The sequence below is a fragment of the Nicotiana tabacum genome, chromosome 24, assembly GCF_000715075.1.
Source record: "Nicotiana tabacum cultivar K326 chromosome 24, ASM71507v2, whole genome shotgun sequence".
In the NCBI taxonomy this organism is placed as follows: Eukaryota; Viridiplantae; Streptophyta; class Magnoliopsida; order Solanales; family Solanaceae; genus Nicotiana; species Nicotiana tabacum.
In genome coordinates, this window is record NC_134103.1 from 34,262,776 (window position 1) to 34,290,745 (window position 27,970).

Genomic DNA, 27,970 nt, shown 5'->3' on the forward strand with positions numbered 1-27,970 from the left:
ATCAAATAAGACTGATGCATCTCTATGATAGAACGGAATAATACATGTGATAATAAAATCAGATGCAACGGCCTCTGTCCTACCAGGAAGGGCATAATATCTGGCATGGACTTCCCCTCTAGGGCGACCTTTACCTGTCCGACCTCCATCTCTAACTGACTGTGCAGGTGGAGTGGTAACTGGTGCAGTAATCATGGCCTGAGAAGCCTGAGGGCCCTGTGGAATAGGTGGGGCCTGAGAAATCTATGGAGGTGCACCCCTCCTAAGTATGGGGCAATCCTTCATGATATGACGAGTGCCACCACACTCAAAACAAAATCTCAGAGGATGTGGCTGCTGGGACTGGCTCGGGCCTGATCGACTAGACTACCCGCTAAAGGCACCTCGTACAGGAGGTACAGAAGACACTGGCGGTTCATAATGCAGAACCTGAGGTCTGGGAGTAGCCGGAATACCACTGGAAGCTGGAGGTGCTGAATGAATAGGACGGCTCACATAATCTCTACCATGACGGGCTGCAATTGGGGCACGAGAATCATTATATGTGCCAGAATCTTGGGGTCTCTTAGTTTCCCTCTCTTCTCTCTCCCGAGTTCGCATACCCTACAATCTCCTAGCAATTGACACCACCTATTGGTATGTGATGTCCATCTCTAGATCTCGGCCTATACTGAATCTGATACTAGGGTGGAGCCCCACAATAAATCTGTGAACCCGCTCTCGAATAGTAGCAACTAAGGCTGGTGCATGCCTAGCCAATTCACTGAATCAGACCGTATATTCCGACACGGTCATAGAACCCTAGCGCAGCTGCTCAAACTCTGTACGCCATGTATCTCTAAGACTCTGAGGAACATACTCCCTTAAGAATATATCTGAAAATTGAGTCCAAGTAAGTAAAGCTGCCTCAATCGGACTATCCAACTCAAATGCCCGCCACCACTGGTAGGCTGCTCTTCTAAGATGGAATGCCATGAAAGAAATCCCACTGGAATCCACAATACCCATAGTACGAAGGATACAGTGACATTCCTCCAGAAAATCCCTGAGCGTCCTCTGAAGATAAACCGTTGAATGTGGGAGGGTGGTATTTTTTTTACCTCTCGGGCCTGAGCTGCTCAACCTCTAAAACTGATGTCCTAACCTCATGCTAAATTGGGACAACTGGTTGCACTGGTATAACCTCTGGGGCATGGTCAACTTGGGCCCATGGCTCGGGAGTAGGGGCAACGGGAGTCTATGCTCTTCCCCCGGCCTGAGATGTGGCAGGAGCAAGTGGAATCGACCCTGCCTGAGCTAAAGTTCCAAACATGCTCAAAAACTAGGTAAGGGTCTCCTGGAGTGCAGGAGTAGTAACAGGTCTCAGGTGCCTGCTCTCCAACTAGAGCTACTGGTGGCTCTGCTGCAGCAGCTCGTGCAGGTGCTCTGGCCACACCACGCGGTCTTCATCGGCCTCTAGCTGGACTCTGCCCCGACCCCGGCCTCTGGCTAGCCTCTGTCCCGACCCTGGCCTCTTGCGGCTCCAACAGGAGGCACGGGTGTCTGATCATCGGATCCAGTTGTGCGTGTCCTCACCATCTGTGAGAAAATAGAAAGATAATAGTTTAGAACTTTGAAGTAAACAAATGCGCACGATAAGGAATCAAAAAAGTGAATATTTTCCTAACAGTTCCATAGCCTCCCAAAGATAAGTACAGACGTCTCCGTACCGATCCGCAAGACTCTACTAAACCCGCTTGTGACTCATAACACCTATGAACCTAGAGCTCTGATACCAACTTGTCACGACCCCAAATTTTACTCCATAGGATGTCGTGATGGCACCTAGTCTCTAAGACTAGATAAGCCTATCAATGTGGAATAACAATAGAAATATGAAGTAAATAAATTTGCAAACTCACATAATTATAACTCTCAAAATCCGGTAGAAATAAGTCACAAGCTTCTAAGAAGTATCACGAATATCTTCATACATCAGAATCTAAAGAAAATAAGAAAACAACATAACAAGGATAGAATGGGACTCAGGAATCCGCGGACGCTGGCAGATATACCTCGAAGTCTCCGTACACGGTAGCTCACTGATGTCTGGACTGGAAGGATGTACCTGGATCTGCACAAAAACATGTGCAGAAACGTAGTATGAGTACACCACAGCGGTACCCAATAAGTGCCAAACCTAATCTCGGTAGAGTAGTGACGAGGTTAGGTCAGGCCCTACTAGAATAATAAAAGACATGGTGACATGTTTAACAATATAATAACAATAAATGACAACAAAAATGAATCACGTAAGTAGGATGTCACCATTAAATTGCACATAATAAGGGCAGATAATACCTCGTGGAAAGAAAATAGAAATTTACAACTTCAAGTAAAATCACGACAATAATCAAAGGCAACATCGGCCATAAATAAATATCAACACGGGCACTCCCAAGGTACCGCCTCGTAGTCCCAAATCATAAATAAATTCACAATAACTCATTTCCTTATATCACCGCGAGAGCCTTCACATTTAATTTTAAAGAAAACATTTTTTCCGAAATAGCATCCCGCGTTTTATCCACCCTTATCACACCGCATGACTTCTAGTAGTTTCCCTACTAGCCACGCATATCAAGCCACCCTTATCTCACTGCATGTGTTTCAACACCCAGACCTTATACCACCGCATGTGTATCAATATCACAATATATCACAACTTGGACCTCAAGTGCCCAAACAACTCAATTTGCCAAAATAAACAACATCAGCAATACTTTCCACAACACGGAGCTCACGGCTCAATCACAACGAGTACAAAATCTCACAAAAATATTCGGAAATAAATAACTAAGCAAAAATAATATTTAAATTTTTTTTAATACGTTGCCTAAGTTCCAAATTTAAAATATCAAATACTTCATATTAATACTATTTAAATTAAAGAAAATTTTACCTTCAAATAATGCAAAGAATAAAAGAAATCAAGTTTCAACTAAACAAGTAAAAACAATTAGCAGAAGAAGGTCAAGCAAATTTAAAGTATATAAATCAGATCAATGATAAAGAATATAACAAGATAAAATAATTTAATTAATATACAACAGTGATCTACATAATTTAAAAATATAATCTTTCACATTTAGCCCGTGTACACACTCGTCACCTCGTGTACACGACTTTTATCACATTACAATTATCACATCAATACCAATCTTAGGAAAAAATTTTCCCACACAAGGTTAGACAAGTCACTTACCTCGACTTGCTCCAATTTAATCGAGTAATATGCATGTTCCTCGATTTTCCGACTCCGATCGACTCGAATCTAGTCATAATTAATTTGATACAGTAAACAAAAATTATAGAATCAATTCCATGAGAAAATACTACATTTTTCAATAAAAATCCGAAATTAACTCAAAAATCGCATGTGGGGCTCACGTCTCGGAATACGACGAAAGTTACTGTCATGACCCTAAACCGATGGGCCACGATGGGTGCCCGAGTCCTACATGTCGAACACCCTTAAACATGCGTCTAAGATATAAACATGTATAAGATATGCGAGAGAAACCTGTCTGAAAGACATATGTATATATACATGCGGAATACAGTGGGCAAGCCGGCAAGGCTGCTATAGACAGCTATATACCCAAAACTGGAAGCCGACAAGGCAACATACTACCCCAACTATACATAACTGTCTACAGACCTCTAATAGAAATACAACTGTACAAAGATGGGACTGAGCCACGTCATACCCATATATGTATACAAGCATATCGTACCAAAATCAAAAGCAGGTCTGGATCAAGTGGAGCTCGCCAACTCTCGCTAAGCATATCGTACCAAAATCAAAAGCAGGTCTGGATCAAGTGGAGCTCGCCAACTCTCGCTCATCAAGGATCCTAAGAAGGGCGACCATCAGCTTGCCTACCTGCACCTGCCGGCATGAAACGCAGGGCCCGGGAAATAGGGCGTCAGTACGAATAATGTACGGAGTATGTAAGGCATGAAAATCAGTACATAAAAGACATAGATGAAACATGGAATAAAGAAATCCACATGTAAGTCTGGATAGCTTTGTAAATTTTGAAACATTTATAGTGTCATGCACGTGCATATATGAGTTCATAACATCATCAAGCCTTTGAGGGCATCCCATCATATCATCTCGGCCACTGTGGGCAAAATCATCAACGTATACCAGCTGATCAGGTGGTGGTGCGTATATAACGCCGTAATCCTTTTCCCATATCCCATATACATATAATATACGCGTATATAATGCCATCTGGTCATGGGTCAATGTACATGTATAAATGCATGAAATGCATAAGAATTACGTTAATAAGATTTCTCAGAATGTCATAAAAATCAATATGCCTTTCGGATACTTTATCAAATACATATTTTTCTGAGACCCATGAACAGAAGATATAATAATAATTCACACGAGGAATATAGACACCCCTAGTATTTCTATGAATAGAGTCATTTATGAAAGTTGCGTATTTTGCTCGTTTCATTTGTATTATTTGGATCACGCCAAAAGGAAAGAAGGGATAGCTTTAACATACCTGGAGTAGGAAAAAATTCGTATGATATTCTTGGAAAAGGTTGCACCATACTCCCTTAGAATCACAAATTCTCACATTGTAGTGTTAGAAATGAATCATGTGAAATAACATTGTGGTGTTAGAAATGGAGAAATCAAGTCTGATTGTTAGAAATAAAAAGGTTAGAAATGAAATGTCTTGTATTCTTAACTATGAAAAGAGTTAGGAAAGTCTTAGTGAAGTTTGAAGAGATTATGACTATGCTTAACAGAAACGTTAAGAGAAGTGAGTTACTGAAGTTATGGGAAGTTTTTTTTAAAAGTCTTAGAATTAAAGTGTTGTTAGAAAATGAAAACATTGGGCATGAGATGTCTTGTAACTAACATACTAGGTTGCCACATAATCCAAAGTGACTATGAGTCATTTATTTGGAAAGTGGCTTGCTTCCACGTTTGGGGGGGGGGGGGGGGTTAATCTTATCTTATAATTTATTAACTAATTGGGTAATATTTCGTTACCCGATAATTAACCTAATTATCCGCATAATTAAGAATTGTCTCGAATTACTTAAAATTTTATTCATTTTTTAATACACCTTATACATCATACTATCATGGTCATATGGTACCTTGTATGGTACTAGTCCATAAATATCGGGTATTATAGCTCGGACCGTATTTTATCCCAAATTGACAACCTTCAACGAAACTCGTTTACTTTAATTCGTATACCCTTTGTCCTTCATGGCACTTACTTATCGTTTGTTATAAATAGAATAAATACGTTAACCTAAAAATAATCTCATCCCTGCATCTACGTCGATTAACTAAAGACGAAACTTTAACGTATGAAAATGCGAGATGTAACATCATTCCCCCCTTAGAAACATTCGTCCTCGAATGTTTAAGTCCCGGGATCTATATAACTTTGGTAGAGTTGCCTTTGTAACAATATTACTACCAACTCTTCCTGTAGAAACTCAATAATTCAACGCCATATAGGACCACAATTATCAATAAAGACAATGGCCTCACACGACCAATGACAATAACTAACACAAGAATCTATACACGTACCTTAAGGTTGTGATGTCTCAGTCGGACCCTTCTCTGGAAGAGGAAATAAGTGAGGATATTTAGACTTCATGTCTTCCTCGGCCTCCCAAGTTATTTCTTCCACATTGTTGTTTCTTCAAAGTACTTTCACCGAAGTTATGTCTTTAGTTCTCAATCTCCGAACCTATCTGTCTAGTATAGCAATGGGGGTTTCTTCATATGATAACTGTTTTGTGACCTGAATGTCGTCAACTGACACGATTCTAGAAGGATCTCCGATACATTTATGGAGCATGGACACATGAAAGACTGGATGTACGTATTCCAAGTCCGAAGGCAAGTCCAACTCACATGCTACCTGGCCTACCTTGCGTATGACCCTATATGGTCTAATGTACCGAGGGCTAAGTTTTCCCTTCCTATCGAACCTCATAACACCTTTCATCGGTGATACCTTTAGGAATACCCAGTGGTAAACCTGAAACTCCAAGTCTCGCCGTCGATTATCCGCATAAGACTTCTGACGGCTTTGAGCTGCTAATAGCCTTTCCTGTATAAGCTTAATTTTCTCGATTGCCTGCTGTACAAATTCTGGTCCTACTAATATAGTTTCCCCAACATCGAACCACCCTATAGGCGACCTACACTTCCGTCCGTAAAGAGCTTCGTATGGAGCCATCTGAATACTAGAATGGTAGCTATTATTATATGCGAAATCAATAAGCGGCAGATGATCATCCTAGCTACCTTTGAAGTCTATCACACAAGCTCGTAACATATCCTCAAGTGTCTGAATAATACGCTCAGCCCGTCCGTCTGTCTGGGGATGAAATGTTGTACTAAGATTTACTTGAGTCCCTAATCCTTTTTGGAAGGACCTCCAGAAGTTAGCTGTAAATTGAGCTCCTCTATCCGAGATAATAGATACAGGGACACCATGCAGTCGTACTATCTCCTTAATATAAAGCCTTGCATAATCCTCTGCGGAATATGTAGTCCTAACGGGCAGAAAATGGACTAACTTTGTAAGCCTATCAACAATCATCCATATCGAATCGAACTTACGCTGGGTACGAGGTAAGCCTACGATGAAATCCATATTGATTACTTCCCACTTCCAAGTTGGAATCTCTATAGCCTGCAATAATCCACCGGGTTTTTGATGCTCAATCTTGACCCGCTGACAGTTAGGGTACTGAGCAACAAACTTCGCTATATCCTTTTTCATTCCGTCCCACCAATATACTTCCCTGATATCATGATACATCTTTGTTGCTTCTGGATGGATAGAATAATGAGAATAGTGAGTTTCTCCCATAACCTGCCGACACAGCCCTGCGACATTAGGGACACATAATCGTCCTCGATATCTGAGGACCCCATCTTCTGTAATTTCAAATGGTGTCTTCTCCTTCTGAGGGGTGGTATCCCTATAATGAACTAACACAGGATCCTCGTACTGGCATTCCTTTACTTCAGTTACTAAAGAGGATGTTGCCGTATCCTGAATAGTAATTACAATATCACCTGAGTCCAGTAACCGAACTCCAAGACTATCTAGCTGATGAATCTCATGGGCTATTCCCCTCTTTTCTGGCTGTAAATAAGACAGGCTACCCATAGATCTACAGCTGAGGGCGTCGGCTACTACGTTCGCCTTCCCCGGATGGTATAAAATATCAACATCATAGTCTTTAAGTAGCTCCTACGATCTCCTTTAAAGTAAATTCAATTCCTTTTGCTTTAAGATATACTGGAGGCTCTTATGATCCGTATAGATATCAACATGAATGCCATACAAGTAGTGCCTCCACATCTTTAGTGCATGAATTACTACGGCTAACTCTAAATCGTGGGTCGGGTAATTCTTCTCGCGCTTTCTTAGTTGTCTAGAAGCATAAGCTACAACCTTATCATGATGCATCAGCATGTAACCCAATCCAATACCTGAAGCATCACAATAGATAACATAACCATCGGTCCCTTCTGGGAGCGTTAGAACCAATGCTGAAGTTAATTTGTCCTTCAATGCCTGAAAACTCCGTTCGCAAGCATCAGTCCAACTTAGCTCCCTTTTGAGTTAACTTACACGGGTATTCTAATCTTTTACAATTCATGAAATTCCTCCTTTTAAAGGCCCAAACGTTATCCTTTATCTATCATAATTACGCCCTTATTCCACTACCAGGGCAGCATTTCATCTCTTCTAAATGCTACTGGTCTTAGACTCCTTTGAGTTCACTCAGGCTATACTTAACTTTCTATGACTTAGAGAAACCATCAGCTCTCTTATTTTCATGGGCTTAATCCCAAGGACTTATCCATTCTTGTCACCTTCTCACTCACCTTTTCTTATCCTTATTCATGTATTCCTAAAACCTTGTCGCTCTACCATACTTTAGCTTGCGATACACATATCTATTTATACTTATTCACAACCTTCCTTCAACTTGTTTTCACCATAGATTTCCTTATGTTATTCTGTAATATCAAGCGAGACATCACGTCATCACACTACTTTTGTCAAAGGTGCTGAAAGAGAAGAAAATCCCTTTACAAGTTTCCTATAATAGTCTGCCAAACCGAGAAATGACCCAAACCGAGAAAGCTACGAACCTCCGTCGGTGTCGTGGGACAAGTCTTTACTTCCTAAATCTTTTGTGTATTAACCGGAATACCTTCACTTGAAATAGTATGCCCAAGAAAAGCTATAGAATTCACATTTAGAGAATTTTGTATACAACTTCCCTTTTTGTAGAACTTTGAGCACAATATGCAAATGATCTACGTGCTCAGTCTCTTAATGAGAGTACACCAATATATCATCAAATAATACAATCACGAATAGATCTAGAAAGGGTCTGAACACTCGGTTTATCAAGTCCATGAATACTGCTGGGGCATTAGTCAAACTGAATGACATGATACGAAACTCAAGTGCCCATATCTGGTCCTGAATGCTATCTGCGGGATATCTTTCTCCTTATCCCTTACTTGAGGGTAACCGGACCTCACATTTATCTTCTAGAAATACTTGGCACTTTGCAACTGACCAAATAAATCATCAATCCTCTGGAGGGGGTACTTATTCTTGATTGTCATCTTATTCAACTGTCTATAATCAATACGCATCCGCAAGGAACCATCTTTGATCAACACTTGATGTTAGTATAACAAAAATCCAACCAAGCCATACCCATTATAATATCAAATTCTACCCAACCGAACAACACGTACCTTATCCTTGTTTATTATCAAATCTATCACGGGCCATTATGGGCAACATCCATATATATAAGTAACAATATTAAGACTTAACTCACATAACTAATTTAGAAAAAGGTTTATATACATAGGGGTCGACAAGGCCGTAGACATATCATACCCAAAACTATATACAGGATACTGTTTGCAAAAACTCTAAGTAAACATAACCATAATATATGCAAGTCGGGACAGGACTCCCTACATCCTAAAAAACAACCTAACATATTCAGAACCCTGAATTGGTAATACTCCAAGAAGAAGTGGAGCTCACCAACCAAAAGCTGACATTTGGAGGAAGTCTACAGTAGAGGATCCTTGCCTCGTCCTATATGAGAGTCTCGATCAAACACACTTCGAAGTGGAATATTCATATCCTTATTAGTTACCTTCCTCCTCTTGGCCTTACTATTATCCTCTTCCTCTGCATATCCCATAACATACACTAACAAACCTTGATTGACGGACTCCCAAGACTATGGACTATCTGGAACCTCAGAAGAGTTGGTGTCCGCAAATACTTTGACATAGTTTTGAGCCTGAGGGGAACCCGGTTGTGCCAATCCATGAACCACTCCCCTTATACCCTGATCAGTGGACCCTGATAATGAAACTAAGGGCCTTGGTGAGGTCGAAACTTCCCTCACCTCATCTGCTGCCGGCGAAATCGAAACTACTCGAACGGATGACTCATATGGATCCTCGGATGGATCCTCCTCGATAGAACCATGATCTCTGATGGATCTGACTCCATAGTGTAACTTATATCTCCTTATAACACCTTCGTATCCTTCTGACCCGTGCTAGCAGTTGTAGTCTTCGGAGGCATCACTAAAAACGCAACATATCATTAGGAACATGAATTCTTATATCGCACAATCTAAGATAAGAAGAGAGGATAACATCCTATATGTCCTGTAGCCTTATGTCTATAAGTGTGGTGCACAACACACCCATAAATAAGATTTTACTAGACACGGTCTGTAGACAACCCTAGGACAGAACTGCTCCGATACCACTTTCGTCACGACCCCAAACCGATGGGCCGCATCGGGTGCCCGAGTCCTACCTGTCGAACACCCTTAAACATGCGTCTAAGATATAAACATGTATAACATACGCGAGGGAAACCTGTCCAAAAAACATATGTACATATACATGCGGAATACAGTGGGCGAGCCGTCAAGGCTGCTATAGATAGCTATATACCCAAAACTGGAAATCGACAAGGCCAAATACTACCCCAACTATACATAACTGTCTACAGACCTCTAATAGAAATAAAACTGTACAAAGACGGGACTGAGCCACGTCATACCCATATATGTATACAAGCATATCGTACCAAAATCAAAAGCAGCTACTGATCAAGTGGAGCACGCCAACTCTCGTTGATCAAGGATCCTAAGAAGGGGGACCGTCAGCTTGCCTACCTGTACCTGCGGGCATAAAATGCAGGCCCCGGGAAATAGGGCGTCAGTACGAATAATGTACTGAGTATGTAAGGCATGAAAATCAGTACATAAAAGACATAAATAAAACATGGAATGAAGAAATCTACCTGTAAGTCTGGATAACTTTGTAAATTTTGAAACATTTATAGTGTCATGCACGTGCATATAAATGTCGTGTCATGCATAGGTATAGGTGTATATATATCATCATCAAGCCTCTGAGGGCATCCCATCATATCGTCTCGGCCACTGTGGGAAACATCATCAACATATACCAACTGATCAGGTGGTGGTGCGTATATAACGCCATAACCTTTTCCCATATCCCATATACATATAATATACGCGTATATAACGCCATCTGTTCATGGGTTAATGTACATGTATAAATGCATGAAATCCATAAAAATTACGTTAATAAGATTTCTCGGAATGTCATAAAAATCAATATGCCTTTCGGATACTTTATCAAATACATATTTTTCTGAGACCCATGAACAGAAGATATAATAATAATTCACACGAGGAATATAGACACCCTTAGTATTTCTATGAATAGAGTCATTTATGAAAGTTGCGTATTTTGCTCGTTTCATTTGTATTATTTGGATCACGCCAAAAGAAAAGAAGGGATAGCCTTAACATACATGGAGTAGGGAAAAATCCGTATGATATTCTTGGAAAAGGTTGCACCGTATTCCCTTAGAATCACAAAATCTCACGTTGTAGTGTTAGAAATGAATCATGTGAAATAACATTGTGGTGTTAGAAATGGAGAAATCACGTCTGATTGTTATAAATGAAAAGGTTAGAGATTATGACTATGCTTAACAGAAACGTTAAGAGAAGTGAGTTACTGAAGTTATGGAAAGTTTTTGTTAAAAGTCTTAGAATTAAAGTGTTGTTAGAAAATAAAAATATTGGGCATGAGATGTCTTGTAACTAACATACTAGGTTGCCACATAATCCAAAGTGACTATGAGTCATTTATTTGGAAAGTGGCTTGCTGCCACGTTTGGGGGGGGGGGGTTAATCTTATCTTATAATTTATTAACTAATTGGGTAATATTTTGTTACCCGGTAATTAACTAATTATCCGCATAATTAAGAATTGTCTCGAATTACTTAAAATTTTATTCATTTTTTAATACACCTTATACATCATGCTATTATGGTCATATGGTACCTTGTATGGTACTAGTCCATAAATATCGGGTATTATAGCTCGAACCGTATTTTATCCCAAATCAATAACCTTTAACGAAACTCGTTTACTTTAATTCGTATACCCTTTATCCTTCATGGCACTTACTTATCGTTTGTTATAAATAGAATAAATACGTTAAACTCAAAATAATCTCATCCCCGCGTCTACGTCGATTAACTGAAGATGAAACTTTAACGTATGAAAACGCGAGATGTAACAGTTACAAAATATGAACGCACATTCAACCGCGAGTCTAACCATACCAAAATGACTATATTCCGATAACAATTCGACCCTTAAATCTTCAAATCTATCCAAGAGGGTTTTCAAGTTTTTTTCCAACTTAAATCACCAATTAAATATTAAAACAGTGATGGATTCGGATAATCTAACCAAAATTGAGTTAAGAATACTTACCCCGATGTTTTCTCTGAAAATCTCCCAAAAATAGCCTCTTCCCGAGCTCCAATCCGTCAAAAATGAAAAATGGGATGAAGTCCCATTTTCAGAACTTAAACTCTCTGCCCAGACATTTGCTCTACGCGATCGCGAAGCACAGTTTTCCACTGCCCAGGTTTAACCCTACGTGATCGCAAACAATGCCACACGATCGCGATGCACAAGATTCCATCTCTGTGCGATTGCATCCCTCTTCACGCGATCTCATAGAGCAAACGCGTGGCCCAGCTTCCTCTCAAGTTTTCCCCTACGCGGTCGCAAACAATGCCACGCGATCGCGATGCACAGACTGGCCCAACCTACACGATCGCAATTGACCTCACGCGATCGCGAAGAACAAAATCAACACTGCCTCAACTAAGCCTACGCGATCGTGTCCCAATCTTCACGATCACGAAGAAGGTTTGAAACACCAGCAAACAGCAGCTACCAGCAGTGCCAAAATGAAGGAAAATAATTCGAATACCATCTGAAACATGCCCGAGCCCCTCGGGACTTCAACCAAATATACCAACAAATCTTAATACAACATACGAACTTAGTCGAGTCTTCAAATCACATCCAACAATACTAAAATTACAATTCACATCCCAATTCAAGCTTAATGAAACTTAAGAATTTCTAATTTCTACATTCGATGCCGGAACCTATCAAATCAAGTCCGATTGACCTCAAATTTTGCACACAAGTCATAAATAACGTAACGAAACTATGAAAATTTTTGAAACTGGATTTCGACCCCGATATTAAAAAGTCAACTCCCCGGTCAAACTTTCAAACTTAAATTATTATTTTAGCCATTTCAAACCTAATTTAATTACGGACTTTCAAATAAAATTTTGAACACGCTCCTAAGTCAAAAATCACCATACGGAGCTGTTGGAATTATCAAAATTCTATTCCAAGGTCGTTTGCTCATAGGTCGACATCCAGCCAACCTTTTCAACTTAAGTTTTAAACTTTGGAACTAAGTATTCCAATTCATTCTAAAATCTTTTCGGACCCGAACCGACTACCCCGGCAAGTTACATAACAGTTTTAAAGCACATAATGAGCAATAAATAAGGGAACGTGGCTATAACTTTGAAAACGACTGACCGGGTCGTTACAAAGGTATAGTAGTAGCAGACTATATAAAAATCTATCATGAGACAAATGCAGAAATAATGTATAAATACATGGAAACTTTCTTAGGAGAATCAAAAAAAGGATTATGGGAAGCATACAAGTCTGAATTCCCACAAGAATTTTAAGCCTTAATAGCAATGGGACCAAATCTTTATAATTTTACAAACAAAATACATAGTCTAATAACAGCAATGGGACCAAATCCTTATAATTTTACAAACAAAATACATAATCTAATAACATGAGAAGATTCAAATAGTGGATTAGTCATATTACAAAAGAATGCATTAATAAGACTAGAACAATTAAGCATAAGTAGTTGGCACTCTATAAAAAAATTCTTAAACGATTATTTCTATTATTGTACTATTAGTGAAAATGCGTTTGACCAAGACTTAGGTAAAAATTTATTCAATAAATTACCAAGAGTTTTAGGCAGAGAAATAGAAGAAAGATGGTACAAAAGAGAAGGAGTAATACAAAATTCGAATGCAAAATGGTCTATAGGACACAAAATACAGCATATAATGGAAATATTACATGAACAATATACACATATACAAATACAAAAATAACTAAAATAAAATGATATGAGTTTCTCTAAGAGTGTAATATATACAACTCAAAGTTATGACAATTACAAAAAGATAAAATATAAAAAATATAAGCCTCAATATAATAGGGATATACTAGAAAAACTATTATCTAAGAAAATCATCAGCTAGAAAACCTTACTTAGATAGAAATAGACATGTTAGAAAATATAGGATAGAGAGAAACTATAAGAATAAATTAGAATGTTTTACTTGTGGAAGCATAGAACACTTAGCAAATACATACCAAAAAAGGATTAATAGCAAGATAAGAAACTCACAATTAATAGAAGATTTTCAGGAAACGTTAATAAATGTCAACGAATATATGTCAAATAACGAAAGCATATACTCTATAGTAAGTATAGATATAGAAGAACGAAATAAACCAGACTCCTCGGAATCAGAAGAAGAAGAATTAATAAATGAAATAGGAACAGAAAATATGGATTTAGAAGAAATACATGCAACCACATTAGTAAATATATATGAAAAGTGTAATCATAAGTTTGAAAGAAATAAATACTAGACAGTAATCAATGTTTTATATGTATATGGTATCCTAGAAAAATAATAAAGCTAAGTGCAGATTATGTTACTTAGAAGGATGTATTATATGCATAGAAAAAGAATGTGAAATAAAATTAAATAAAGAAGAATGTAAAGAAATAAAAGATTACACACTCAATTTAAAGATAATGACATTAGAAATGAGAATAAATAAATTAGAAAAGAGAATACAGAAATTCGAAAAAGGAAAAGAAAAATTGGAAGAAAATATAATAGCACTCATACACGATAAAGAACTAATGAGCGTAGACAATTATGATGCATTGATATGTAATGAAGATAAAAAATTAAGTACAATAAAAATACTTGCGAGAATCAAAATAGAAGATTATGAAATAGAAACAACAGCCTTAGTAGATTCTGGATGTGCAAGCTATATAATAAATAAAAGAATAGTCCCACCAAATCTAATTAAGACTTTAGATAAACCAATAGCAGCAATGCAAATGGACGGAACACATAATATGTATAGACATTATGAAGATAAATCACAAATTAATTTTGTAAATACATGTCTAGATTTTTACAAGCCTAGCTACAAGGTAGACAAAATATGGGTAAGAGATTTAAATATAAATGCAGATTTTATATTAGGATTAAGTTTTATTTTACATAATAATGATAGTTGTCTGCTAAGTATAGACAGAGTAATATTACTCATACACCTGTATAAACAATAAATGCTGAAACTAAAATAAGAACACGCCTGAAATCAAACCAGAAAGACCTGCAAAAAGAACAAAAAGAATGTTGTGAAGAATGTAAAAATAAAGATACGTGTTGCAAAATAGAAGAAGAGTCTAAAGTACTACTAGTAGAAGACGATAATAAATATATATTGTAACGACCCGACTTGTCATTTTAAATATTTACACTCCTTTTAACTATTTGAAGGCTTGAATAGCTTCATATCTTGTATTATGACGTGTGTGAATTGTCAGTTTTGGGTTTCAGGTATTTCGGAATTAGTTCGGAAGAATGAATCTCATGTTTGAAGCTTTAGGAAGAGTTGACCAAGTTTGACTTTTTAGTATTTGACCTTAGATCGGAGTTTTGATGATTCCGTTAGGTCTGTATGGTGATTTTGTACTTGGGCGTATGCCCGAAATTTCATTTGGATATTTCTAGAAGGTTTCGATACCAATTGGTGAAAGTTGAAAACTTGAAGGTTTGGAATGTTCATAAGTTTGACCGCAAGTTGACTTTGATGATATCGGGTTTGGATTGTAGTTCTAAAAATCTCAGTAGCTTTGTTACGTCATTTATGACTTGTACGCAAAATTTGAGTTCATTCCGAGTTGAATTGATATGGTTCGACACGAGTTTTGGAAATCGAAAGGTTTAAAAATTTCTAAGTTTGAATTATGGTACGATTCGTCGCTTCAATGTTTTTATATGTGATTTGAGGTCTCGAATAAGTCCGTAATATATTTTGAGACTTGTTGGTACATTCGTACGGGGTCCCGAGTGGCTCGGGTGTGTTTTGGGGTGAGTTTTGAGCGAGTCTGGGCATTTCGGCACTCTAATGTTGTTCTGAAGCTTTTGAAGTGCGGGGGGCACATTTTGGAGTGATGAGGCAAAGTTTCAGGTGCGGACCGCAGAGGAAAAGTGCGGACCGTAGAGGAAATGTGCGGACCGCAGAAAGAAGATTATGCAGATTTGATGGTCCGATTTCGGAAGCTTATATCTTTTAATCTACAAGATATTTGAAGATGATCCAAAAACGAAAGTTGTAGCTCTTTGAATTTAGTTTTCAGAAAATTAAACCATTTATCATTTGAATATTTGTACAGAAAGTTATGGCCAATTTACTGAAGCCTGGTGGTGCAGTCACCGCTGAGGTGCGACCGCACAATTTGGATTGCGGCCGCAGAACTTAAAATGTGCGGACCGCACAAAAAAATGTGCGGTCAGCACATGGGGAGATCAGATTGGTATCATATAAATGAGGGTTTCATCTCATATTTCATATTTGGTCCTTGGGAGCTCGGTTTGTGGCGATTTTTCGTGGGATTTTCAAGAAATTTCATCGGGGTAAGTGATTCTAACTCGGATTTGGTTAATAAACATGAATATATCATTGTTTTGATCATTTAATCAGTATTTTGAGATAAAAATTTGGGAAAAATTATAGAAAATTCATAAAATGAATTTTTGGGATTTGAATGTTGATTCAGAGTCAGATTTGAGTGAAACTAGTATGGTTAGACTCGTAATTGAACGGGTTGTCGGATTTAGTGAGTTTCGTCGGATTTCGAGACGTGGGCCACACTGCCGACCTTTCGAGCGGAGTTGAAAAGTTTTGTAAATTGTTAAATTGTAAGCATTGGAGTATATTTTGATTAATTTGTACGTTGTTTGACTAGTTTCGAATCGTTTAACTTGGAATTGAGGAGATATAAAGACGTTCGGAGGTTGATACGTGCGGAATGGAATTTTCGGAGTATTGCTTATCTTGCTCGTCATTGGATTCAGCTTGTTCGAGGTAAGTAATATTTCTAAACTTGGATCTGAGGGTATGAATCCCTGAATTACGTGTTATATGAATTGTTTGGAGGTGACGCACATGCTAGGTGACGGGCGTGTGGGTGTGCACCGTAAAAATTTGTGACGTAATTGATTCCGTAGAATTTTGTAATCAAATAATCTTGGCGCTATCCATGTACTTTCATGTGTTAAAATAATTGAGCTGAGAATCATGTTAAATATCATGCTGAGGCTATATGCCGTTATTATTGAGACCAACAGAGGTCATATTATTGTTGAATTATTTGTTTAAATTGTAATTTCATACTCAGTCATGTTTATTCATTTCATATCATATCTCAGTCTCTGTTGCTAATTATTGATACATCATATTATTATTTTTGGGCTAATTTTTATGATATTTTGAGCCCGAGAGACTGGAGAGATTGATGACTTAGTGAGGCCGAGGGCCTGATTGTGAGGATATTTATGGGATCGGGCTGCTCGCCGCAGCAGGCCATATTGACTTTATATACTTTATTATTATGGGGATCGGGCTGCACACCGCAGCAGGCCATGGACCTGTCTTACTATAATGCTTGGACTGAAGGATCCCCTCTGGAGTCTGCACCCCCCACAGTGAGCGCAATGGATATTATATTTGGGATGGAGTTCCCTGGGCATGGAGTTGTCATATATATTCACTTCTGGGATGGAGTTCCCTGGGCATGGAGTTGCCTTATTTATTTATATTTAAGATGGAGTTCCCTGGGCATGGAGTTGCCTCATTTATTTATATTTGGGATGGAGTTCCCTGGGTATGGAGTTGCCTCATTTATTTATATTTGGGATGGAGTTCCCTGGGCATGGAGTTACCTCATTTATTTACATTTGGGATGGAGTTCCCTAGGCATGGAGTTGCCTTATTTATTTATATTTGGGATGGAGTTCCCTGTGCTAGATTGGCCATGTACAGTACTGAATGACTGAATGATAGTTATTATGTATATATATTTGAGATGGATCTTCCCTAGGCTGGATTGGCCATATACAGTACTGTGAAATTGAGAGTACATGAGTTCATCATTGTGCTGCATTGCATTAGACTTGCATACTTGATATGTATGCATAGAGAAGTATTTTTCCGCATGCCATCTGATAATGAGATTTCTTATCTGTCATTAAAGTTTTGAGAAAAATTACAGGTTTCAGACTTACTCATATTTTCGGTGACTTTCGGCAAAGGATTTGAGTTTTACTGTTATATTGAAAAGAAAATATTTATTTTCAAGAATTTTATACGAGCTGAGCATTTTATTATTGAGTTATTACTTGTGCTGCTTTAAATTATATTATTATGAACTGTTGCTGGTTATTGAAGTTGGACTCTGACTCTTATCCCAACTCGTCACTACTTTCAGCCTAAGGTTAGGTTTGTTACTTATTGAGTACATGGGGTCGGTTGTACTCATACTACAATTCTGCACCTTGTGTGCAGATTTCTGATGCTGATGTAACTGCGTACAGCAGGAGTTGGATCTGAAGATGTACATGCGTTCCAGTCATTGCTGGCTCTTGTTCATGGTAGCTTTAGAATTTTTAATCTGTTCATGTATATTTCAGACATATGCCGTATTTTTATTCCACACCAGTTTTGTAAATTCTAATCTTAGAAGCTCGTGATTTGTACTACCAGTCCTTGGGGAGTGTATTAGAGTCAGTTAAATATTAATTTAATCGAATTATTTTTTTTTATTTGGCTTACCTAGCGGGTGAAGTTAGGTGCCATTACGGCTAGTTGGATTTTGGGTCCACACACACACACACACATATATATATATATATATATATATATATATATATATATATATATATATATATATATATATATATATATATATCCAAAAGTTTTTATTTCTATTTACTATAGTATCAACCCTGGCAAAACACATTGGAATAAGCTCAATGATCGACGAATGTGAACATTTAATACTTTTAAACTATGATTAATTAGCAGGATAAGAGTCACCGGTCTCAAAATAAGATGAATTTTGTGTGTCCCTAAACTTTGCAATATGGTTCACATTGTACTCGGTTAATGGTTGGAGTCATATCTAGTGTTATTGCTATAAAAGTGAGCTAAATTTACTCTTTTTGACTAAAGAGTACAAGCTTTTCAACACGAACATCTCTTCACCGGTAAAAATAATTAAAATTTTCCTTTAACTGTGTGAAATGGACTAGATTTGTCATTAATTTTGCGAACTAATCCAGATTTACAACCATTTTACTCAATCATCATCCCCATGTCTTTAAATCGATCATCACCACCATGACAATTGATTTTTCACTCTAAAAACTACCACTTGAAAGCCACCTTTACTCTACCACAATTTCTCGTTCTCATTATACTTACAAAATGAACACACAAATCGATGCAAATGGCTATGGAACCTCAACTACTTTCCCAGGTCACCATTTTACCTCCGCCGGAGTGGCGGAGCTACGTAACTCCAAGGGATGTCAACTGACACTCCTTCGCTCTCAAAAATACACTATTTAGGTAGGTAAAAATTATTCTTTTATGTATATATTCTATGTACTACATCTCATTGTCTTTTCTTGTATTTACTTCTTTAAATTTTGACACACCTTAATGAAAATCATGTCTCAACTACCTCAAACCACTGGCCCTCAACGACTATAATACTTTCTGATCGTCACAATGTTATTGCAAATAATTTAATAGTTAAATTATATGTACCTGAGCTTATTTTAGCATTAGTAGGTCGATGTACAGCTCTAACATTGTCATTTGTGATGAGGGGTGCATGCGCGTGTGTATACGTAATTCCAAAGTCTTGATTCTTTCCCCGCGATGAAGTTTAATTCTACAATTCCTTATTGGGCCCATGCAGCACCCACCAAGTATTGCATAACTAATCCAGTTTTCAAGCTTAATTACCAAACAACATTCATCGAGAAGAAAAAAAATCGCTTTTAATGCGCTTTAGAAATTATTTATATTTGGTAGTTAAAAAAATATATAAAATATGTATAATCTTTATAAATAACATATAGAATGTATATATATACAAAAAAAATTCAAAACATATATATTTTTTTAAGCTTAATTGCCAAACAACATTCATTGAGAAGAAGAAATACAACAGATTCCCCCCTAGCCCAAAAACCTAATAGGGAGGGTAAAAGCGTATTTTCAGAAAAGGATACTCTAAATCTTTTGCTTCTCTGTTTTATTTAATTTGTTCAAAATTAAATAAATCCCCTAAGGGGTCTAGTCTAGGGTGTTCTTTGAAGCTTTTGACCTATTTTTGGAAGCTACTTAGTACTCTCAAAGTACCATCATCCCATTTAATTACTCCAGTTTCTTTTTCCTTTTTGCAGCATCTGGCCATCTGACAAAATTAACAAATTAGCTTCTGCTACTAGAATAAGGTAACGTAAAAAAAAAATCAAATCCTCTTCAATTCAATTTCTGCAAAGAGGTGTATTTTCTAACAAACCCAGCTCAAGAATTTATGATTTTCTCTCTTTCTTGAGCACTTTTGGGTATTGGGTTTCTTGTAAATGTAAAGAAATGGGGGGTGGGTCTATTTCTTGTACTCCTCAAATATATTAGCTGGCTTTGTCTTTGTGCCATCGGCAGCACAAGTAAGTAGTACTATATGCTTTTCTTCAACAAATGAAAATACTGTCTGATTCAAGAAAATAAGGTATGAGCAAAATACTGTCTTTTTAGTACACCTATGTTCAAGTGCCAAAAAAAAGATGTCATCATCTTCATCTGGAAATAAAATTAGCCCAGCTGTTCTTTTTATCATAGTAATATTAGCTATCATATTCTTTATTTCTGGTATTCTCCATTTGTTAGTTAGGTATTTAATGAAACATAGGTTCTCTTCACAATCTGCTAGAGACCCTGAAATGTCTGATTCTGGTTCCTATCAAAGGCAATTACAACAACTTTTTAATCTACATGATTCAGGTTTAGATCAGTCCTTTATTGATGCACTCCCTGTGTTTCTTTACAAAGATATAATGGGTTTAAAAGAACCATTTGATTGTGCTGTTTGTCTTTGTGAATTCTCAGAACAAGACAAGTTAAGGCTGCTCCCTTTATGTAGTCATGCTTTTCATATAAGTTGTATAGACACATGGCTTTTGTCAAATTCTACTTGCCCACTTTGTAGAGGGAGCCTTTTTACACCTGGTTTTTGTATTGAAAATCCAATCTTTTACTTTGATGATACAACAAGAGATGAATGTTGTGGTGGTGGGGTTTCAGAAAATGGAAGTGTTATTGTTGGTCCAAAATTACATGAGGATATTGATAGTAAGATCAGTTCAAGAAGGGTGTTTTCTGTTAGACTTGGCAAATTCAAGAACACAAACAATGGTATTCTTGAAATTGAGAAAAGGGAAATGGGAGAGACTAGTAATAGTAATTTGGATTCAAGAAGGTGTTTTTCAATGGGGTCTTTCCAATATGTGGTGGCTGATTCAGAATTGCAAGTGGCATTGTGTCCCAATAGTGCTAAAAGTAATGGTGTAGATGGTGGTGGTCATCAATTGAGGGGAAATGTGAAAGGGAAAAGTGGACAAAATGGAAATTCCGCAAATGATGGGGATAATTATGGGAAAAGGATAAATCTTGGAAATAGAGGGGAGAGTTTTTCTGTTTCCAAGATCTGGCTCTGGTCCAAGAAGGATAAATTTCATAATTCTGCTGACAATGTAAGTTTGCCATGGACGGATCATCATAGAGCTCCACCTGTTTGAAGATAGTATAAGAGGGTAGCCAGAGACTAAGCTTATGCCGGGTTCGGGGAAAGGCCGGACTACATTGTGCATGATGTACGCCCCAAATTCTTACAAGAGACTCTTTCCGCATCATGAACTCGTGACCTCATCCTGGTCAACCTGAGGCAACTAGTATACAATCTTTTTCTTTTTCCTTTCTTCAATTGCCTTGTAGTTTGGTTAATTAAATTTATTTGATTATTCAGTTGTCATAAGTTCTTTTGGTGCTTTTGCTTTTCTCTTTTTTCACTTTTCTGCTTTGAATGATGCTTCTTTCCAATTTCCACTTTTGTGGAAGAAGGATAACATGTTCCACTTTTATCTTTTTTCTATTAGAATCCCATAAAATTCACCCAAGATTTGAGAAAGTTCTTTTTCCTGCTAACTTATGGTTTGAAAATATTACCTCTAAGACTTCTTATGCTTCAAGGGACCACTTGGGGTTGCTGAAAAGTTTAAATATTTGATTAATATAATTCCTGCAGTGACATTTTTCAAACTCATTTAAATGCTGCAATCTCAAGAAAAAATAAACCTAGATCAACTCTTGGGACTCTTCCTTCCTATTTTAATAATCCTGTTTGTGTCTCCCAAAATATTCTCCACAGTTTCAAATCCAATTGCCCCTATTATCCTGTTTTGTCTCTTTTGAAGCTCTATGGTGTTTGAACAATGCCACAAGGACAACAAATTGCTGATTAAATCTGACCCTTAGGCTACTAAATTCTACTTCATTAACCTATGGCTGAAAAAGTGAAGAGCATAAACTCTATTAATGTCAAGCTCCTTCCACTTAAACATGATTGAAGTGTAGGATTCTTGATCTATGATCAATTTGTACACCCACTAGTAATCAAGATTGGTGTACACTTACCTCTTGTTTTCTTTTTTAATTAATTTATTACCCTACATCCAGAGGTCAGTAATATTCTCACTTATTATCAGCAAAGTTACTGATGAGCGAGGTATTTTACGTTTGAGTAAGTCTCACTCGTATTGTGTGATATAATCTTTTAACTTATAAATCTTGTGATATTATCCTTTAACTTATAAATCTTGCCTCCCAAAAAAAAGGAGGAATACAAAAGCAGTAGTAGGACCTACTAATGCTCTAGTAAATGACAATTTCCCTCTCCCAATTGATTAAATTTATAGAAAATGGTAGTAGCCCCACAAAATATATTCTTCAGTCTGATAATGGTGAAAAGTGATGTGGGAGACTTTAGTTATGAATTGGATGGTTTCCAAGCTGTGGGGACATTGAAGTCTTCCTTATACTCTTAGCTTATATTGCTGTTGCACTAAATTACAAGAAACTATGTGGGGTGCTGACCTATTGAAAAATATGAACACACTTCTAATTATTTTGTCGACTAAGCTACCCACTCCACTGTTTTTACTTTTTAATGCATATTTTGTAATAGGACAGGGTTGTATTTTAAGACATATATAAGTTCAAAGTTGACAACTTAACAGTGTTTTGAACTTATAAATAATTGTAGGTAGGACAGATCATAAACTACAAATAACGAATGGAACTACCAAATGAACAGTTCATTCAAGGCTTGTTTAAATAAAGAAAGAAACCAAATGAAAAACTTCATTTAACAGATCGAAATAATGAAAAAAGTTATTTAGCATAAAATGACATTATAAATGTCAAAAGAGTGCCAGACCAAGATATTACAAATCTAACCGTTTTGCATGAGTTCGAATCCTAACCACTAGCTCCTTCATTTAATTTCTTTCTGTAAGTTTTACCGTTGAATTATTAGAAGACTTATATGTTATCGTACCCACCAGATAGTGGAATCAATAATTGATATGCTTTTCTTTTCTGAGAATCAATTGAAATTTCTCCAACATAATAACTTGATAGACTTTCACTCTAATCTTTCCTACTCCCATTTTCCACGGATCTTCAAAATTGTTATAATGTTTGGAGCATCCTACACAGGTGCAATAATATTTTTGGCAGATCCAAGCAACATAATTTGCCATGAAAATCATAGGTAAACTTTGTTGTTTACGTTGTATCCCAATTACATGTGAGCAGCAGATCTTTGATGGTGGATAAAGTAAAAACAGCGCATTTTATATAACTCAAAAAAGAAATGTCTAAAATATAGCCAAGGTCCCAACTCAACCTATATTACAATTCTTGAATGTGATTACTCAAAAATCTAGAAAAAAATGAGACTTACATATATCAAAACTTTTAACAAGGAGTCCAACAAGGTCTCCTGTGTATGTGCCTCAACAAAGGCAAAATTTGACTTACACAATGGCATACTTGGGTTTCTCAGATCAATAATGTACACTGGCTATCTTTGAAGGAAGGAGAGAAGGATGACTTGAGGAGTGAAGCCACTTGAATCCGACTAGCACATGCTACATCTCCCACAACAATACAAACAATGAGCTGAAGCTTCCGCGTACTGATTAACAATGTAAGATCTCGCAAATCATCCTCTTATAAGGCCATTCGACCTCACAAATCACGAGGAAAATTGTTGATTTGGCCTTCCTCTAATACGTCTTTATTATTCACCTTATAAGCTATCCGTATGCGCATGACAAGGGATTTCTGGGGAAAGAGGAAAATATTAGAAAAGCTAAAACTGCAATAAGGTTGACAATGTTCACAGGCTATAAATAGTAAGGTCGGCTATAAACCTGCACTTGAAAAATGTCTTACAGTGCTCCAAAAAGCTGTGGACGATGGATGTGCATACATATTGCAATAATAATAAGAGCATGTGGAAAAAGTGCTTATTTTATAGTCAGGTTTTGGAAAAGAATGATCATGCAAATTGCTAGAAGGTGATCAGTCATCGAATGCATGGAAGATATCCATTAAAAGGAATCAGATATCACATACCTTGCCACGTTGGCTGTTTGTGATTTTCAACTTTTGCGTGATTGATCCATTACCATTTGCAGGTAGCGTATTACCACTTGCTGGATCCAAGTGCAGTTGAAGAAACTACAGCAAAATGACGAAATAAGCATAGTTGACAGATGATGAACATGGTACATGATTTAAAATTAGACCGAATAAAGTTTTAACAAGTAAATAATTATATGTGACAGTTGCAATAGATGAAGTAATAGGTAAGTAAAACTCAGAAAATTACTCTATGAATGACAAAGCCTGTTTGGACAAGCTTCTAAAATCAGCTTATTTTGAAAAGCACTTTTCCCAAAAAGTATTTTTTGTGAGAAGCAGTTTGTGTTTGACTAATTAATCCAAAAAATACTTTTGAGCAGCAGTTAATGTTTGGTCAAGCTTTCAAAAAGTGCTTCTAAATGTATTTTTCTCAAAAGTGCTTTTGGGAAGAAGTTGCTTTTTTCTGCTTCTAAAAAATTGCTTCTGCTTCTACTCAAAAGCACTTTTTAAAAGCTTGGCCAAATACCTTAACTTTGAAAAAGTAAAAGCACTTGCCCAAAAAGAAGCTTGGCCAAACCGGCTTTTAAAATGATTTTTGCCAAACAAATGATTTAGAATCATCACAGAAGATGCAAGCTCAGGAGGGGAAATTATTGGTTAATCATAAACCAATCCTTCTATGCCAACTCCCGCTCCCAAGTGAAAGAAAGAATTTTTTATTTTAAAAAAATACAATTACCTTTGGTACTGCAGCTTGGAAAATAAAGTTTGTGAGAACTTCTTGTGACTTGTTTGTAAAACTAGCTTCAATAAGTATTGTCTGAGGGTTTCCAGGCTGCTTTGAGAAGTTGAACATTAATTTTAAAGAGCTGCTATCAAATGCAACTATTGATGGATATGCTGGACAATTGCCTTCTGTAACTGAGAAAAGTAAAAAAGAGTCAACTTAGAAGAAGCATTAGACTGTACCCAAGTTTAAAGCATAGAACAGAGACCATACCAGGAATTGATGGACTGGAAGGGAACCCATTCAATAAATCCAACATAGGAGAACTTCCAGCTGTAGACGAGACTTGAACTGAAGGAGCCGAAGGTGAAGACAATCTATCTAATAGATCCACCGGACTTCTAACGTCAACATTGGAGGGCGACACCTGAGTTGTAGATGGGCTGCTATTAGCAGGTGGTGTTCCAATTGACAGAAGATCCAGTAAAACATCGGTGCCACTCTTTTGAGCCTGATTTGTACCTGAAATTCAAAGAGCAAAATGAGAATAATTTCAAGCTCGTGCAAATCCATTCACCTTTCCGTTCTCCCCTTTTCTTTCCTTTTTTACTGGTGATGTTCTTGGGCAAAACAAGTTGGTGGGGTTGCCTAAATCTAGTTTTAGGGTAGAATAAAAATCTTAAAGTAGAACTTTAATACTACCCTAACTTTTGATCAAAGATATCGTGTAGGAAGTACAGTCTGAAACACAAAGCATCCCAAATCTGGAATCTAAACTCAAGAATTGTGCTCCTGTTCCACAATTTACTAGCAAAAACTCACACAAATCGACTTACTAAACATTAACATTCAGTGATCCAAATTATTGTGCTTTTGTTCTACAATTTACTAGCAAAGCTTTTCCACGACATAATTTGACTTCGTAAACAGTAATTCCAAGTGCATGTTACTGTTATATGTTCATTAAACATTTGCATCTATGCCCTTAGGATAACAACAACAACAACAAATCCAGTGAAATCCCACAAAGTAGGGTTTGGGGAGGGTAAAATGTACGCAGACCTTACCCCTACCTTACGAAGGTAGAGAGACTATTTTCGATAGACCCCGGCTCAAGAAGAAAAAACTAAAAGGAAGCAGAAATAACTAGTAACCATAGCAAGCAAAGGTGATAAAATAGCCGGAGCGAAAGAAACGACATATAGTAAAAGAAATATACGGATACGAAAAAATGAAAGTATGAGAGTAACACTAATAAGACATAAAAATAAGACATGCCCGCTTAACCACTACCCTTCTACCCTAATTCTCAACCTCCATATCTTTCTATCAAGGGCCATGTCCGCAGTAAGTTGAAGTAGCGCGATCCAATTAATCAAGATACAAAATGAGAATCGTATCCATATGATTTTGCACCATGTCATGCCTAATCACCTCTCCCCAATACTTCTTAGGCCTCCCTCTACCTCTTCTCAGCCCCCCCCCATTGCCAACCTCTCACATCTCCTCACTGGGGCATCTATGCACCTCCTCTTCGCATGTCCGTACCATCTCAATCTAGCTTCCCTCATCTTGTCCTCTACAGGTGCCACTCCACCTTTTCCTGAATATCAACATTTCTTATCTTATCCAACCGGGTATGCTCATACACCCATCTCAGCATCTTCATTTCCGCTACTTTCATCTTCTGGACATGGGTGTTCTTGACAGGCCAACACTCCGCCCTAACATAGTAGGTCTAACCACCACTCTGTAGAACTTACCCTTAATTCTCGGTGGCACCTTCTTATCACACAAAAACCCCGAAGCGAACCTGCATCTCATCCATCCTGCTCCAATACGATGTGTGACATCTTCGTCTATCTCACCATTATCTTGAATAATAGATCCGAGGTACTTGAAACTCCCCTTCTTAAGGATGACTTGTGAATCCAGCCTCACTTCCACGTCCGCATCATGGGTCGCGTCGCTGAACTTGCATTCCAAGTACTTTGTTTTAGTCCTGCTCATCTTGAAACCTTTTGACTCCAGGATTTGTCTCCAAACCTCCAGCCTCGCGTTAACACCACCTCGCATCTCGCCAATTAGTACTATATCATACGCAAATAACATGCACCATGGCACCTACTCTTGAATGTGCCGCGTCAGAACATCCATCACCAAGGCAAATAAAAATGGGCTAAGCACGGATCCATGACGTAAGCCCATCCCGACAGGGAAGTGTTCCGAGTCGCCTCCCACCGTCCTAACCCGGGTCTTAACGCCATCATACATATCCCGGATCACCCTAGTATAAGCTACGGGCACACCTCTAACCTCCAAACACCTCCAAAGAACCTCCCTTGGGACTTTGTCATAAGCTTCCTATCCCTATACTGCTCCACCAATCTCCTAATAAGGTGAATGGCTTCAGTAGTCGATCTCCCTAGCATAAACCCAAATTGATTCTCAAAAATAGACACACTACCCCTCACCCTAACTTCCACCACCCTATCCCAAACTTTCATGGTGTGACTTAGCAGCTTGATGCCCCTATAGTTGTTGCAATTTTGGATATCCTCCTTATTCTTGTACACCGGAATCATCGTACTCCACCTCCATTCATCAGGCATCTTGGTCGTCTTAAAAATGACATTGAACAACCTAGTAAGCCACTCTAATCCTTCACTGTCTGCGGTCTTCCAAAATCATCTATGCCCTTAGGATATTACATGAAAATCACTAGTACATGAGGAAGGACCAAAACTACTTTTTCTAGTTCCCAAGGACAAAAATATTTTTCTAGT

General features: G+C 37.6%; 2 protein-coding genes across 2 annotated transcripts in view; one reads left to right on the plus strand and one right to left on the minus strand.

Annotated features, from left to right (window-relative positions):
- The first annotated feature begins 19,955 nt into the window (after positions 1 to 19,955).
- Positions 19,956 to 21,796, plus strand: LOC107773524 (RING-H2 finger protein ATL46-like). The gene has a single exon (XM_016592934.2). The coding sequence runs from the start codon at positions 20,536 to 20,538 to the stop codon at positions 21,544 to 21,546; it is 1,011 nt and encodes a 336-aa protein (XP_016448420.1). The 5' UTR covers positions 19,956 to 20,535; the 3' UTR covers positions 21,547 to 21,796.
- Positions 21,797 to 23,637: 1,841 nt separating this feature from the next.
- Positions 23,638 to 27,970, minus strand: part of LOC107773525 (AP-1 complex subunit gamma-2) — a 29,969-nt gene continuing 25,636 nt past the window's right edge. Inside the window, exons 15-18 of the mRNA XM_075247119.1 lie at positions 25,458 to 25,706; positions 25,197 to 25,378; positions 24,449 to 24,553; positions 23,638 to 24,154 (exon numbers count right to left, since the gene is read on the minus strand). Of these exons, the coding sequence (XP_075103220.1) occupies positions 24,059 to 24,154; positions 24,449 to 24,553; positions 25,197 to 25,378; positions 25,458 to 25,706 (632 nt within the window). The 3' untranslated portion in view covers positions 23,638 to 24,058. The remainder of the gene's footprint in view (positions 24,155 to 24,448; positions 24,554 to 25,196; positions 25,379 to 25,457; positions 25,707 to 27,970) is intronic.

Coding starts and splice junctions, on each gene's coding strand:
- LOC107773524 (XM_016592934.2), top strand. CDS start 20,536: ATGTCATCATCTTCATCTGGAAATAAAATTAGCCCAGCTGTTCTTTTT.